The sequence below is a fragment of the Podarcis melisellensis genome, assembly GCF_964234715.1.
Source record: "Podarcis melisellensis genome assembly, chromosome: 11".
NCBI classification, from domain to species: Eukaryota; Metazoa; Chordata; class Lepidosauria; order Squamata; family Lacertidae; genus Podarcis; species Podarcis melisellensis.
The window spans coordinates 34615857-34629686 of NC_138543.1; the positions used below are offsets into that span (position 1 = coordinate 34615857).

A 13830-nucleotide genomic window follows, 5' to 3' on the forward strand; every position below is an offset into this window, starting at 1 on the left:
TCCATGACCTAAACACATGACCTCTGAAAATGTAGCTTCTCTATTTCTAAATAGCCTGTTATGGTGATATCTAGAAATTAATTTGCAAGATTCAGACCTGATAAATAAAAATAAGGCATTCTGGTTTTACTTACTCCTGCAAAGGAGTGAGCTACTTATTCATGTCCATTAAAATCATTTTATAAATATGAAGTGAACTGTTCTCTATCACTTCTGTAACAAGCATGTAAGGGCAAAATATAAAAAGAAACACAAAGCACTGTGGATGCATTTTGAGCTCTCTCTCTGTGTGTGTATGCCCACAGTATTCCAGCAAAGCAAATGCTACAATATCATCCTGATACTTCTTGCTGGCTTATGCTTTAACTACTGCTTCTTCCACCTGTTGGGGAATGAAGCAGCCCACAGCAGTTGACTGAGGTGGGAGCATTATACTGTTTGCTTCCATCACAGGCATCCAGCTGCAAGCACTTTCTTTTTCAGGAAGATGTGGCGGTGGTAGTGAGAGGGGCAGATGATTAAGCAGGGAAAGGAACCACACCACAGTGGGGTACCAGAGATGGAATCAATGCAACCTCCTCTTGCGTCAGGCAACAAGCCATAGACAGCATCTATCAACGGGAGGAGGAAGGGACCGTGACAGCAGCAGCCAGAACATTCAGCGGGAAGAAGATAATATATAATCATAGAATTGTAGAGCTGGAAGGGTCATCTAGTACAACCCCCTGCAATGCAAGAATCTCAACTAAACAGTTCTTGGTTTCAACCGCAGATCTTTCTTTGTTATGTCTCTGCATGGTTGTTAATTCAGCCTTGGAAATAAACCCACAAAAGTCATCAGTCTGCTAAGAGGTTAGCACTGTGCATTTTCAGATGAATTTGCATAGGAAGGGGCTTTTCTTCTCTCATGGCTAGAACAGAAACAAAGTGGACTGACAGAGAAGGGCTCTCTCATGAGTTCCATCCATCCTCCACCAGCTTGCTCACTGGCCAACATGGAATTCTTGGGTGGATAAGGGCTACAACCAGGCAATTTGTTAAAGCTATGGTTCCCTTGATTCTATGAAGATCAGATTATATTGATGACTTGAAGAATACTTATTAGAGTTGTCAGTTAAGGAAACCAAGACAGAAAAATGAGAAAGCATCATCTTTAGACTGTAAGTCTAAGTGAAGCTTAGCAAGGTTTGAAGGAATAAGTAGCAACCAGGTGAGGAGACTGAAGAAACCAGGACAGATTGGAACAATGTACATTTTGTACTTAACAACCTGTAATTAAGATTAAGTAACATAATTATGCAACTGAAAAATCTAAAGGATTCCAACAGCCCAACACATTTGATGCATGAAAAATTGCAAATTAGATGATCAGGTGATTTTTAAATGAAAGTTGTAATTATTGGATTAATGTCATAATTTTCTGATTTTAATTAAACCCTGCTTGTAAGTACATCCATTCATTCTGATGCAATTTCTGGCAGATGTAACGCAGAAAACATCTGCTTACACCCTTGAACACATTAACAGATGTCACACCATCTGATATTTAATACAGAACCTATAGTAATAAATCTTCCCTCTTCAATATTTCTATTATTAAAAGAAGCCACACCTGAGTTGTGAACACAATAACCTGCTCCAGCTTGGAACAAGAGATGCTATCTCTCTTGTATTTAAAAGGAATTTATCTTATCCCATATACCGTATATAAGTTAGTATCTCCTGAATCTTGCTCTTTTGGATTCATTTCTCCACTGTGTCTTTTGCTACTATTTTCAGCTGTGGGGGAGGAGGTTCTTATTCTTCCGCTACAACACATTGATCACAGCTAACTTTTTTAGGCATTAGATTAAAAAAAAACCCAGCCCTGCCATTAGATTGAGACAACCAACCATAGCTGTCAACATTTTCCTTTTTTTAAGGGAAATTCCCTTATTCCAAATAGGATTCCTCGCAAAAGGGAAAAGTTGACAGCTATTCAACCAACCCAGGCAGGAGGTGCCATGGGTGTGAGTAGCCCCCACAACCACTCCCCAGGGTCCTCCCCCCTCCACCATTCCTATCCTACTGAGCCAGCAACCCACCAGTAATGATGCTTGCTTGTTGCTGGAGTGGGCAAGTGAGATGTTTCCCAACATATCAGAGACAGCAATGATGGGAAATACCCATAATCATAGGAGCCAACTCCTTGGGGTCGATGTCCCTTTGCTCTTCGCAATAAAATATTGGGGGGGCTGCCCCACGTTGATGGACATTGGCATTCAAATGGTATGCATGTGCCACATATTACACTGGTCAACAACAAATTTGTTGTCTGTGTTTTTTTCAGTTGATTTAGCACAAATCTGATGCGCTGAATCCAAAAATCACATTGGTTTTGCTCAATCAGGTCAAGTTTTTGAGCTATGGCCACATGTCGTTTTTTTACATTTTTGTTCACATGTATGCTTGTGTGGAGCATTTTAGAAGAAGTTGGTGGGGGTAAAATGCCATGTCAAATAATTGTTTTGATTGGAAATGATTATTTTAATGACAAGAAGTATTCAGGTCCGATAGTTCTGGGTGATTATGTCGAAAAGGAATCAGTTTGAAGTCATAAAACCTCGAAATCTTCCATAAATTGGTGCAGCAAAGCATAAAGTTGGGGGATCAAAACTAAGTTAATGGGGCAGCCATCCCACGAAGAATTGTCAAAGGACTCTGCCGAACTGTTGGCATCCAGATTGAAGGAAAAAAACCTCCTCTCTGACAGTGCTCGCATCAGCTTCTTCCACAACAGGCATCAAGAGTACCTCCGTTTTCCGTTTTTTCTCGGAAGAGAAGGACTTGGTGTACTGTGCAGATATTGCTCAGCTTCTGCTCAAGATTGGAGTGCCACAGTACGAACCCAAAGATTGGAGACTGTTCATTGCCAGCAGCAAGCGATCACTGAAATGTGTCCTGCTACACAACGGCAACCAGTTTGCCTCTATACCCCTGGCTCACTCGAGTACACTGAAGAACTATGAAGCGGTGAAGTATGTGCTGGAGAAAATTGGTTATGATCAGCATAAGTGATTTATTTGTGTTGACCTGAAGATGGTGAACTTTTTGTTGGGACAACAATCTGGCTTCACCAAGTACCCATGTTTTCTGTGCATGTGGGATAGTAGGGACCATGCTCAGCATTACACGAAGGACTGGGCTGTGCGGGAGGAATTTGTGCCTTGCAAAGAAAGGAACGTCATCAACGACCCTCTGGTGGACAGAGACAGAATACTCTTCCCACCGCTGCACATCAAGCTCAGCTTAATCAAGCAGTTCACCAAGGCTCTGGACAAGGATGGTGACTGCTTCACTTACTTGTGCCAGGCTTTTCCAGGATTGATCATGGAGAAGTTGAAAGCTGGCATCTTTGACGGTCCTCAGATCTGTCAGCTCATCAGAGATCCAGAGTTCAGAAACTCAATGAACGAAGTGGAACTGGAAGCGTGGAAGGCATTTGTTCTGGTAGTGAGGAACTTTCTTGGCAACAATAAGGCCAGAAACTACGCAGAACTTGTCAACAACATGCTGACTGCTTTCAGAAACCTGGGCTGCAACATGAGCATCAAGATGCACTACCTATTTTCACATATGGACCAGTTTCCTGAGAACCTGGGTTCAATGAGTGACGAGCAGGGGGAGAGATTCCATCAGGACATGAAAGAGATGGAAACCAGGTATCAGGGTCGCTGGGACGCAGTCATGATGGCTGACTACTGTTGGACTCTGAAGAGAGACCTTCCTGCCGCTGAGCATTCCAGGAGTTCCAAGAAACGGAAGTTCAAGCCCTGATGTTTGAAAAAAGGTGAAGCAACATGCAATTTACGTGTACTTACCTTTATCAATTCCCACCATTCAGTTTACAGTAATCGATGTTTCTATCAGGAAATCAATATATATTGTTGGAAAAACATTTTTTTCTCTTAAAAACATATTTAGGATGATATGTGTTGACAAAAATCAGCTGATAATGCCACAAAAATGTAATTGATCTGATTTTTTTCAAATCAACATAGCACAAAAACCTGACCTGATGGAGAGAAACGGATGCCATTTCCTGATTCAGCAGTGCAAAAATACCCTAAATCAGTTGTAGAAATCTAGACAACATTCAAAAAGTAAAAAATTGTTGCCCAGTCTTATGATCAATTAGGCATGGTGGGGCTTACCTGCCCCCCCCAATATTTTATTCAAGTTGGCACCCCTACCCCTAATCAGGTGAGCAGGCATTCCAGCAGGCATCACATATGTATTGCTCTGCTCACATGATACATGTTGGTGGTGGTAGTAGCTATGGTGCCACTGTTGCTTTACAGCATTTGAGTGGGAAGTGAAAAGACACCAGGTGGAGCAGTGAGCAAGCAGCACCACAGTGTTGGAGGAAAGAGCTGCATGTGCCCCACATACTGCCCTGCACTCCCTATTGTAGCCTGCTGTCTTGTAGTGCAGTAAAACACGCACTTTGTTAGTTCATAATAAAGTAAGATTGAACTGCCTATCAATTGGTTTCTGCATGTAGAATGCAGAGGGCACTATCTTTAGCATTTGCCTCAAGAAGCAAGTTGCCTTGGGTTGGTCCTGATTAGGTGATCAAAGTAAAAAAAAAATCTAATTAAAATATTTTAATCATGAACCAATCTATGAATATGTGAATTTTAACACATATAGTAGCTCTGTTGATTACAGCGTGCTGCTGATAATGCCATGGTTGAAGGTTTGATCCCCATAAGGCACATCTGAATGTTCCTGCATTGCAGAGAGTTGGATTAGATGATCCTAAGGGTCCCTTGCAACTCTATGAATTTATGATTCAAGTCTATGATTCAAGGTATGCTATATTTATCACAGAACTATTCTATATTTATCCTAATAGCAGAATTTGGTCAAAGTAAAGTTCTGCTGGATCTGGATTTGACATTAATAAACTAAATCTAGCTCAATATTCAAATAATGGATCAATGCCACTTCTAAATGGAATTATGACTCAGTTTTTTACATAAGAACAAACAAAGGTCCACCTGCACACTGTCTTCAAACTCTGATATTTCCAAGAGTGTAATTTAATGAAAGGACATGCATAGATACAGTACCTAAACCAGGACAGCAGGCACTAGTCTACACAATTCCATGTTTTACAAGGCATACAGAAATGAAATATATATCTTTTCATGCAAAGCAGCAAATTTATTTGTTTGTTTCATATTTGCATGAAGTACATAACTTGTTTCTTTTTTAAAAAATGATGACCCCCCCAGTGGTGCAATGGGTCAGTGCATCTGGCTGTTAACAAGAAAGTTGGTGGTTCAAGTCCACCCAGGGACAGGTGTGGGCAGGGTTTCTATATTGCAGGGGGCTGGACTAGATAACCCTCAGGTCCTTTCCAACTCTACAATTCTATGATTCTATGAAAATGGATAACATAGTTAATTACATTCCTCAGTTAACATAATCCAACATTCTTCAGTAACCACACCCTCAGGACTAGTAAAATTCATACTTATGTAACTGTTCTCACTATCTTATGCAAATATGTACTTCTTTAAAATAACCTGGAACATTCTCACATAAGTTACACTTAAAAATAAAACAAAAATTCCACCCCTTTACTACTTGTGCGCAAACTAAAAGGTAATTTAGTTATTAATTGCCATTCACTGATATTCTTAAAATACCACTATCCTGGTCTGAATCCCAGGAATCCTTGTTTGAAGAAAGCTCTTGTTTTTGAAATTATCATTTGGATATCTGACTGGATGCATTTTACATTCTACCTCAGGAGATTGGGAATGTAAGCAGACAACACAGGATAAATAATTTCTTCTATGTAACTGACAAACGGAAAATCATAAGTCCTTTATATTTTTTCTCTACTTTTTTCTTCTTATACAGTGGTACCTCGGGTTACATACGCTTCAGGTTACACACTCCGCTAACCTTTGCTTCAGGATAAGAACAGAAATCGGGCTCCAGCAGCACGGCGGCAGCAGGAGGCCCCATTAGCTAAAGTGGTGCTTCAGGTTAAGAACAGTTTCAGGTTAAGAACGGACCCCGGAATGAATTAAGTACTTAACCCGAGGTACCACTGTATACGTCTCTTCTTTTTTCTTCTCTCTCCCTCTCTTTACTATGCTGTTATTGGAGTTCAGGATTACACACACTTGAACATTATGGATGGGTGGAAGGACCCTGGATAAGAGCCAGGGAAGGGAAGACCTCCCAGGGTGAGTGACTGGAAGAAGACAGGAAAGCTCCCAGGTGAGAGCTGGGAGGGTCCACTATTTTTGTGTGAGATAAGGGTTAAGAGCAGTGATTTTTTTCCTAGATAAATAGGTCTGGTACTCACCATGAAGATATTACAGTAAGTGCCACACAACTAAAAAAGAGGTGCTGGTACTGTGTACCCTTGCACACCCCTTGAAAAAAGCACTGGTTAAGAGTCAGGACTCTGCATTTTCTTTTCTCTTTGTTTTTATCTAGGTTCATTCCTTTTGTTTTATTGTATCACAAAAAAAAGTTTTAATAAAATCTTACGGGGGAAAAGAAAGAAACCTATGTTCCTGTTTCTTCAGAACCGAATATTTGTATATCATTTACTTATTTATTTAAAAGGGAGGATATGCTGGGTTTACTCCTGCCAAGAACTTACCGGTAGCTAGACTGATATGAAAGTTTTAAGGAAATGTGGTATTTAGAGCACATTTCCACTGCAGTGTGGTAAAGGTAAGAGAGAGGTTAGTAGCTCAGGCCTTGCCAAAAACCTCTGAGATTTTGCCACCCCATATAGATTCAGGAGCTTGATAAAGAAGCCCTGTTCACAAGTCATACTGTTATTTGTGAAATAGTGACGTGTGGTGTTGGGAGAGGGATTGCACCGGCTGCCTGTGCCCCCAACACCATTGGTCTCACAAACCCTTTCCTTCCTTTGTATTCATTAACTGAACTTGAGGAGGCAAGGATTGCAAGACACACCTTTGGTGAACCTTAATTGCCATTTTTATAGTGACCCCTACCTGAACCGTTTGACTGATGTTTCCAAATAAGGGACCTAAAAAAAAGCACATTGAAATCCCAGGGGTGGGTGGTTGTATGCTTGGGACCTTAAGCGACTTTTGTTTTCAGTTTGGGGTGTTATGTGGAGGAGAGAGTAGGCAGTCATTTAGCACGGTTATATGGGCGGAAGGGCCACACACACCATTAATTTTACCATGCATCTGAATGAGTAACAGAAGCAACTGGCATATCCTGGTCAACGGGAGGCCTTTATTACAGGACCAACTGTAATCCTATACCAGATGAGCAAGCCCCACTGAACTCAGAGCGGCTTCCTTCTGAGTAGCCACACGCCCTTTGCCAGTATTCAAACACTTACAGTCAGCCCCAGAGGGTGACTTGTGACGCCTCTGTGAAGTGTTTGCACAACTAATTGTAACGTGTGTGTGTGTATTTGTCACCTCCTGGCAAGCAGCTCCTCTTCGTCCCCGTCGCTCTCAGGGACCGAACCCTCCACTATCGTCTCATCGCTGTCGGTCTCGCAGGTGCCGCCTCCCTCCGACATGGCTGCTACTTACGCCCCTCACCCCCCCCCCCAACTCCCTCTCAGGGACTTTTGCTCTTTGCCCGAAGCCAATTCCCCCTCCTTGCAAACGACCACAGGGCCCCCGGCCTTCTCCTCAGGCAACACTTCCGCCCCTCGAGACTCTCTGAGGGGAGGCCCGGTGCATTTCGGGGGTCGTAGTCCTCCGCGCAAGATCCTGGTCCCTGACTAAGGCAAGGAGCGTGTATCGTGCGGACATTGGGGGGGGCGGTGAGGGTGTCAAGCGAAAGGGCATCCGAAAACACGTATTTATTTAGTTACTTTACGTGTCGTTGTTGCTGTTTTCCAGAGCACCTTACAGGAGGAAAGGACTTGGGATGATGATGATGATTTTATACCCCACTCATCTGGCTGAGTTTGCCCAGTCACTCGGCTCGGCTCCCAAAAGACTATTAAAAACACGATAAAGAGGTAGCAGTGCAAGGCGGCCGCTTATAACGAAAACAAATAAATTACAAACGAGTAAGAGATGAGAAAGTGCTACCCATTAGCTGGGCAGAACACGGGGACGATTGCCAGCCGAGAGAGATCACTTGGCAAGATTTCTGAATCTTAACTTCCGCTGCTAAAATACAATTAAAAAGGTATGCATTTAATAGGGAGTTAAATGCGTTCAGGGACACAGGGCTGATTTGCAGGTAAACTGGATGTAGGTCAGTACCTTGTATTTTAATTTTTAAAAAATCACTTCCACGCTTTCCTTTTCATCTTCTGTTCCCTGCGCATCAAATGTTACCACAATTTTGGAGCATAGCTTCTGTTCCTTGAACATGACCTAAACAGGCAAAGCCTTTCCCCCCACATCCCTCTTATTTATGCCCTGAAATCATTCCCCTGCTCAGTTTCTGCATAAAAGCACAGAAGCTTTTTTATTCATAACTTTGCTGTAGCTACGGCAAACTGGTTATGTGAAGAGATAGTTTATCAATCATAAGTCATCTCTTCATGTGCCATGCATTTTTTTGAGAAAATGCAGTCAACAGCTTATATTTGCCGTAGCTGATTCACGCCACTGGTTTACCACACCTCAATTCAGTATGGGTGGATTACTGAAAAAGAAACCCAGAAACAGATTGTGTGCATTGGCCTAATGTCAGATTTTATTGCTAGAATCTGGATGCATAACAAAATACTTTGGACTTCAAGCATTTACCCTAATCCACTTAACCTGGAGCAATCATCATTTGTATTATTTGTAAAATATTTTATTTTCTTCAGTATAAAAAACAAATATACATGCAAACTTGTAGAAAAGTCCTTGCCTGGTAACCACACATGGACTTCCCTAGTATACTGTATGCAGATTGTGAACTTCAGCTTCCCTCAGGTTAACTCAGGGCTTTCTTTTTCCTACATTTGTTCCAGCTATATATATATAAATTAAAATAAAACCAGTTCCACACCTATAATCATCTCCCTGCCTTTAGATACTCTAGAGCACTTGGAAGGCAGAAACTTAGAAGGTGGAGACTTTAGTGGCATGGAAATTAGACTAATTTTCTGTCTGCCAAATAACTATCAAACTGTTGTTTGTTGTTGTTTAGTCGTGTCCTACTCTTCGTGGACCAGAGCATGCCAGGCACTCCTGTCTTACACAGCCTCCCACAGTTTGGTCAAACTCATGCTGGTAGCTTCGAGAACACTGTCCAACCATCTCGTCCTCTGTCGTCCCCTTCTCCTTGTGCCCTCCATCTTTCCCAACATCAGGGTCTGTTCCAGGGAGTCTTCTCTTCTCATGAGGTGGCCAAAGTATTGGAGCCTCAGCTTCACGATCTGTCCTTCCAGTGACCACTCAGGGCTGATTTCCTTAAGAATGGATAGGTTTGATCTTCTTGCAGTCCATGGGACTCTCAAGAGTCTCCTCCAGCACACCCTGCCAAAGAAAAAAAAAATCTCAAAACCAAAACGTTGGCAAAATGTTGAGCTCCATTTGAAATATTAGTTCTGTCCTAAGTAATTCTTCAAATGGTTGAAATGATTTCAACTCTAGCAGCACAATTCAAGTTTTCTCAAAATACTCTGTGACAGAGAACATATAATCAAATCCCGCAGGTGCAATGCAATTTCTGTCGGGTTGTTTTTTTTAAATTAACCATATTTAAGTATGACCACTGTGGCCAGAGGAAATAGCTTCTCTGACTGCCTTTCACCACCCAGGCTAGAGGGTTTTACTCTGTTTCTGTATCTTCAGATCTGCCTTTTATTGTGCTTGGTTGAACTACTTTGAGTGTAATGTATACGGAAAAGTAGCATACAACTACTAACCAAGCTGCCGTCTTAAGCACACTTACCTGGGAGTCAGTCCCTTGAATTCAATAGGACTTATTTCTGTGACAGACATGACTAGGATTGCACTATTATTTATTTCCTTAAACAAAGCCCAAGTAACTACCATTTTGAGGTCACAGGGTAGGTTACAACAATTTTACAATGCAGTAGTAAAATCAGTTAACACTGTTGGTAACTACTCTGTTTTTCTATAGGTGCTATATAATTATAATAATTGCTATTTGATTGCAATTCTATTTTATTACCATGTGATTATTATATTTATATTTCACAATAGTGACACAGCAGATGTGTGAATAATTTGCAGTATGTGTGTACTACAGAATGGCTTGCTGAAAAATATTAGGGAGGCATTGACCCCCTCACTAAGTAGTATACTATGGTGGCATGTTCTGAAATGACAATCCTCATAGCCACATCCTTCTGAGTCTACATAACAAAAATTAAGTTTTGACCAATGTAGACTATGGTTTCAATACTAAGCCACCTCTTCTCTCCCCTGACCCCCAGCCTAAGACTGCATGCAAAAGGTTGCTTAATATTGTGTAACATTTTGATCAGAATGAAGGCATTTTGGAATTTCTCAAAATAAAAGTAGCAGCACCTTTTTTTGCTTAGCTTACAGGTATTTGGTAGGTTTCTCTCTGAGAAAAACCTGCTTATTTGACATGCAAAATATTGGCACAAAGCACCCCAGGAAATCAGTGTCAGTTCTTCATCCCTGCTCCACTGCACTGCTGTATAAAAACTTCAAGCTGCAAATGATAAAGGAAACAACTGACACAGAGGGCAGCTATATCAGAGGCATAGTGGGGGGCGGCACTTAACAAGGGGCCTACAGAGCACTCTCCTGGGAGTGATGTGGTGGCTCAGGCATCTACAGGCTCTGAGTCTGCGCTGTTCGAAAGAGCAGTGTGGGGTTTGCATCCACCCGTTGCCTCCCTCTCAGCCGCCCTACAGCTGATGCGGAGGTGGCAGTTGGACTCCCTGAAGCCTGTATGCTGCTCGAAAAAGCAACGCGGAACTGCAGGGTGCCAGAGCGGAACGCGGCTCATACACTGGGATTCTAGCATGCCCTGCCCCGCCCTGTGGGCACCTCACCCTGCGGTGCCTCACCCCAACCCCACGGGCACCCTGCCCCACCCCCATGCACACCCGGCACCCCAGGTGCCCAAGCGACTAGCTACACAAGTACAGTGGTACCTCGGGTTACAAATGCTTCAGGTTACAGACTCCGCTAACCCGGTAGTAGTACCTCGGGTTAAGAAATTTACTTCAGGATGAGAACAGAAATCGTGTGGCAGTGGGAGGCTAAAGTGGTTAAGAACAGTTTCAGGTTAAGAACGGAGCTCTGAAACAAAGTAAGTTCTTAACCAGAGGTACCACTGTATTACAAGTGAAATTAGGTCCACTTCCCATGTCCCCAACTAATATTTGTGGTCCTTAATAGCAAATGCCCCTCTGTCTTTCACATCTGTTTTCAATAATGATCAGATCTGTTGTGTGTAACTAGAGAAGTATGCTTGAAAGTGATTGGCCGAGAGAAGGGCTGTAGCTCAGTGGGTAGAGCATTTGCTTTGCCTGCAGAAAGCCCCGGGTTCAATTCCTGACAGCATCTCCAGGTGGGGGCTGGGGAAGAGAGTCCCTGCATGAAAGCTTGGAGAGCCATTGCTACCAGTTAGTGTAGAGTCTAGACGATACTGAGCAAGACGGACCCAATGGTCTGATTCAGTATAAGGCAGCTCCCTATGCTCCTGCTTGAAAGATAGTATCCAACAGAGTTAGAACAGATGTAAGTTAGTCATTTCCATTATTATTTTTATTAATGGGCGTATTCTGAGAAGGACTAAGAGTATGTTGTCACCCTGGGCTCCCTAGGGAGGAAGGGCAAGACATGTATGCACTAGAATTTGAAACACACAGGACCCATTTTCCCACAGGTTGCTTTGGTACATGGTGCTTCGCAATTGTACATACCTTCATATGATAATGTTGCCTGAAGTAAGAGTTACCTATCTGTGCAGTCTATTAATTAGTCCATTAATTAGTGTGTCCATGCCCCCTAAGCACTGGCGGAAACACTCATGCGCGCGCGCACAGTTCCTCGCTTTTAAAAAGTATTTTTTCACACATTTTTTTTTAATATACCGGAAGTCTGGTAGGAATATAGTGGCAGTCTGGTAGGAGATGAGGAATGGTACAGCTCTGCAGCATCACTTGGTGACCTATAGGACACTCTCTGTGGCAACAGCAAACCCTTGAGAAGCGCACTCTCAGCACAAAATGGATTAAAACAGCCCCTGCAGAAAGCACTTTGGATGACATAGGAATGATGTAATGTGTACAGCATCCACAAAAGTGTTCGTATCCAGCACTGAATGCAAATGATCACACAGTGTATACACACCCAAGCATTGGATACATCCCAATTTAGCTAGATTTAAAGAGCAAAACATCAACCCAGCCAATGCTTTCTTCCCTTAGCAAGTGTGCTTGGGATCAAATTTCAGTTAGGACAAGGGCAGGGTTACACACCTGATTTGACATGGGTTAATCCTAATGTGGCATGGGCTCTTCTGTGCAGGTTACTTAATTCTTAAAGCTATGCAGTGACAAACTTAAGCAAGTCTTGAAAGATATGTGGAAGGTGGAGTTGTAGAACTACAAAGCATGCTCGTGTGTGTATGTGTGTACACACACAGAGTGCTTTTTTTCTAAAAAAATGTTTAAGGGTACTCTCATTTTCCTACTCACATTGAAATACTGCTCCTCAATGAGGCCAAACTTAGATTCACAAAATGTTTAGGGGTATGCGTACCCTTGCGTCCCCCCCGGGGGAAAAAGCAATATGTGTGTGTGTTCATTTAAACAGCCTTAAAATATCAATGACTTCCTCTTTCCATGTTTCAGTTTGCATAGCATAAATCCCTGCATATTTTATATAAACTAAACCACTCCGTATTCCATTATTACATCCATCAAAACTTACTTACACTGTTGAATTTAACTGAATGCTGCCAACGTTTTCAAGTGTACACAATTTCCCCCCATATATTCAATAAACATTTTAAAATCTTCTTTAAATGTATGTTCTTCTTGTTCTCCTGTTTTATACGTTTGGTCCGCAAGCTGCGCATATTACATCAGTTTAAGTTGTCATTCATCTTTAGTTGAGACCTTGCTCGTTTTCCATTTTGGGGCTAACAAAACACGGGCCGCAGTAGTGGCATACATAAATAACCTTTTCTGACACCTGGGAATTTCCATCTGAATTATCCCCAACAAAAAGGACTCTGTTTTTTGTTGTTGTTTTTTTGAACAAGTGCTTTTAAACATTTTCCCCCAGTTCATTATAAATTATTTCCCAGTACTCTTTTACCCTTTTACAAAGCATGTTCCCACCAGCCTCCAATGCTCATCTGTGTGGGCTGACATGTCCTTGCCATCCTAGTTACAGCAGCAGAACTTGTAAGTGGACCTTTGTGACTCAAGCACTGAGGAAAGACATTTGTAAGGGGTTCTGCAAAGACATTGATCTGCACTCTTATTGCTGTTAGTAATGGCTGTTTGTGTAAAGATCCATTTTCTCAGAGTTCCCATCAACAAGCTCTCCCTTGTTTGCTTTAGAGGCAGGAGTGGAGAACTTTGGACTCCCGTTTCCAATGGCCAGTGGTAATGGAGTTGCAGTCTACCGACACATGGAGGGCCCCTGTTCTAGAGACATCATTGTGCCTAGTGCTTTCTAAACACAAGCGGTCAGGCCCATGCCCTGAGGGGTCAACACAGGGAGCAAAATGGAGCTAGAGTGCACAAGGAAATAAAATGTGAAATGCGAACACCTTGATATGAGATAGGTGTTTCCGGAGTGTGGCAACTGTATGGCTATCTGCCACGATTGGCTGTAGAATTGAGTCCTCTGCCTG

At 42.3% G+C, this 13830-nt stretch overlaps 1 protein-coding gene and 1 long non-coding RNA gene across 11 annotated transcripts in view; one reads left to right on the forward strand and one right to left on the reverse strand.

Annotated features, from left to right (window-relative positions):
• Positions 1-7791, reverse strand: part of ANKRD31 (ankyrin repeat domain 31) — a 47326-nt gene extending 39535 nt beyond the window's left edge. For 7 of the 9 annotated variants that reach the window (XR_014172654.1, XM_081929330.1, XM_081929324.1 and 4 more), the window contains exon 1: positions 7476-7791. Coding sequence is in view for 7 of the 9 variants with exons in the window: in XM_081929330.1 (XP_081785456.1) it covers positions 7476-7579 (104 nt within the window). In the remaining 2 variants the exon portion in view is untranslated. Of the gene's footprint in view, positions 1-6670; positions 6943-7475 lie in introns of those variants that run through there. The other 2 variants (XM_081929327.1, XM_081929325.1) reach the window with 2 other exon arrangements.
• On the forward strand, positions 7439-12593 carry LOC309379912. Of its 2 annotated transcripts, XR_014172663.1 has the most exons (3): positions 7439-7559; positions 7908-8202; positions 12078-12593. It is a non-coding gene; the product is annotated as an uncharacterized lncRNA (long non-coding RNA). The 2 variants fall into 2 exon arrangements; XR_014172664.1 differs by lacking the exon at positions 12078-12593 and having other exon boundaries at positions 7908-8214.
• The last annotated feature ends 1237 nt before the right edge of the window (positions 12594-13830 follow it).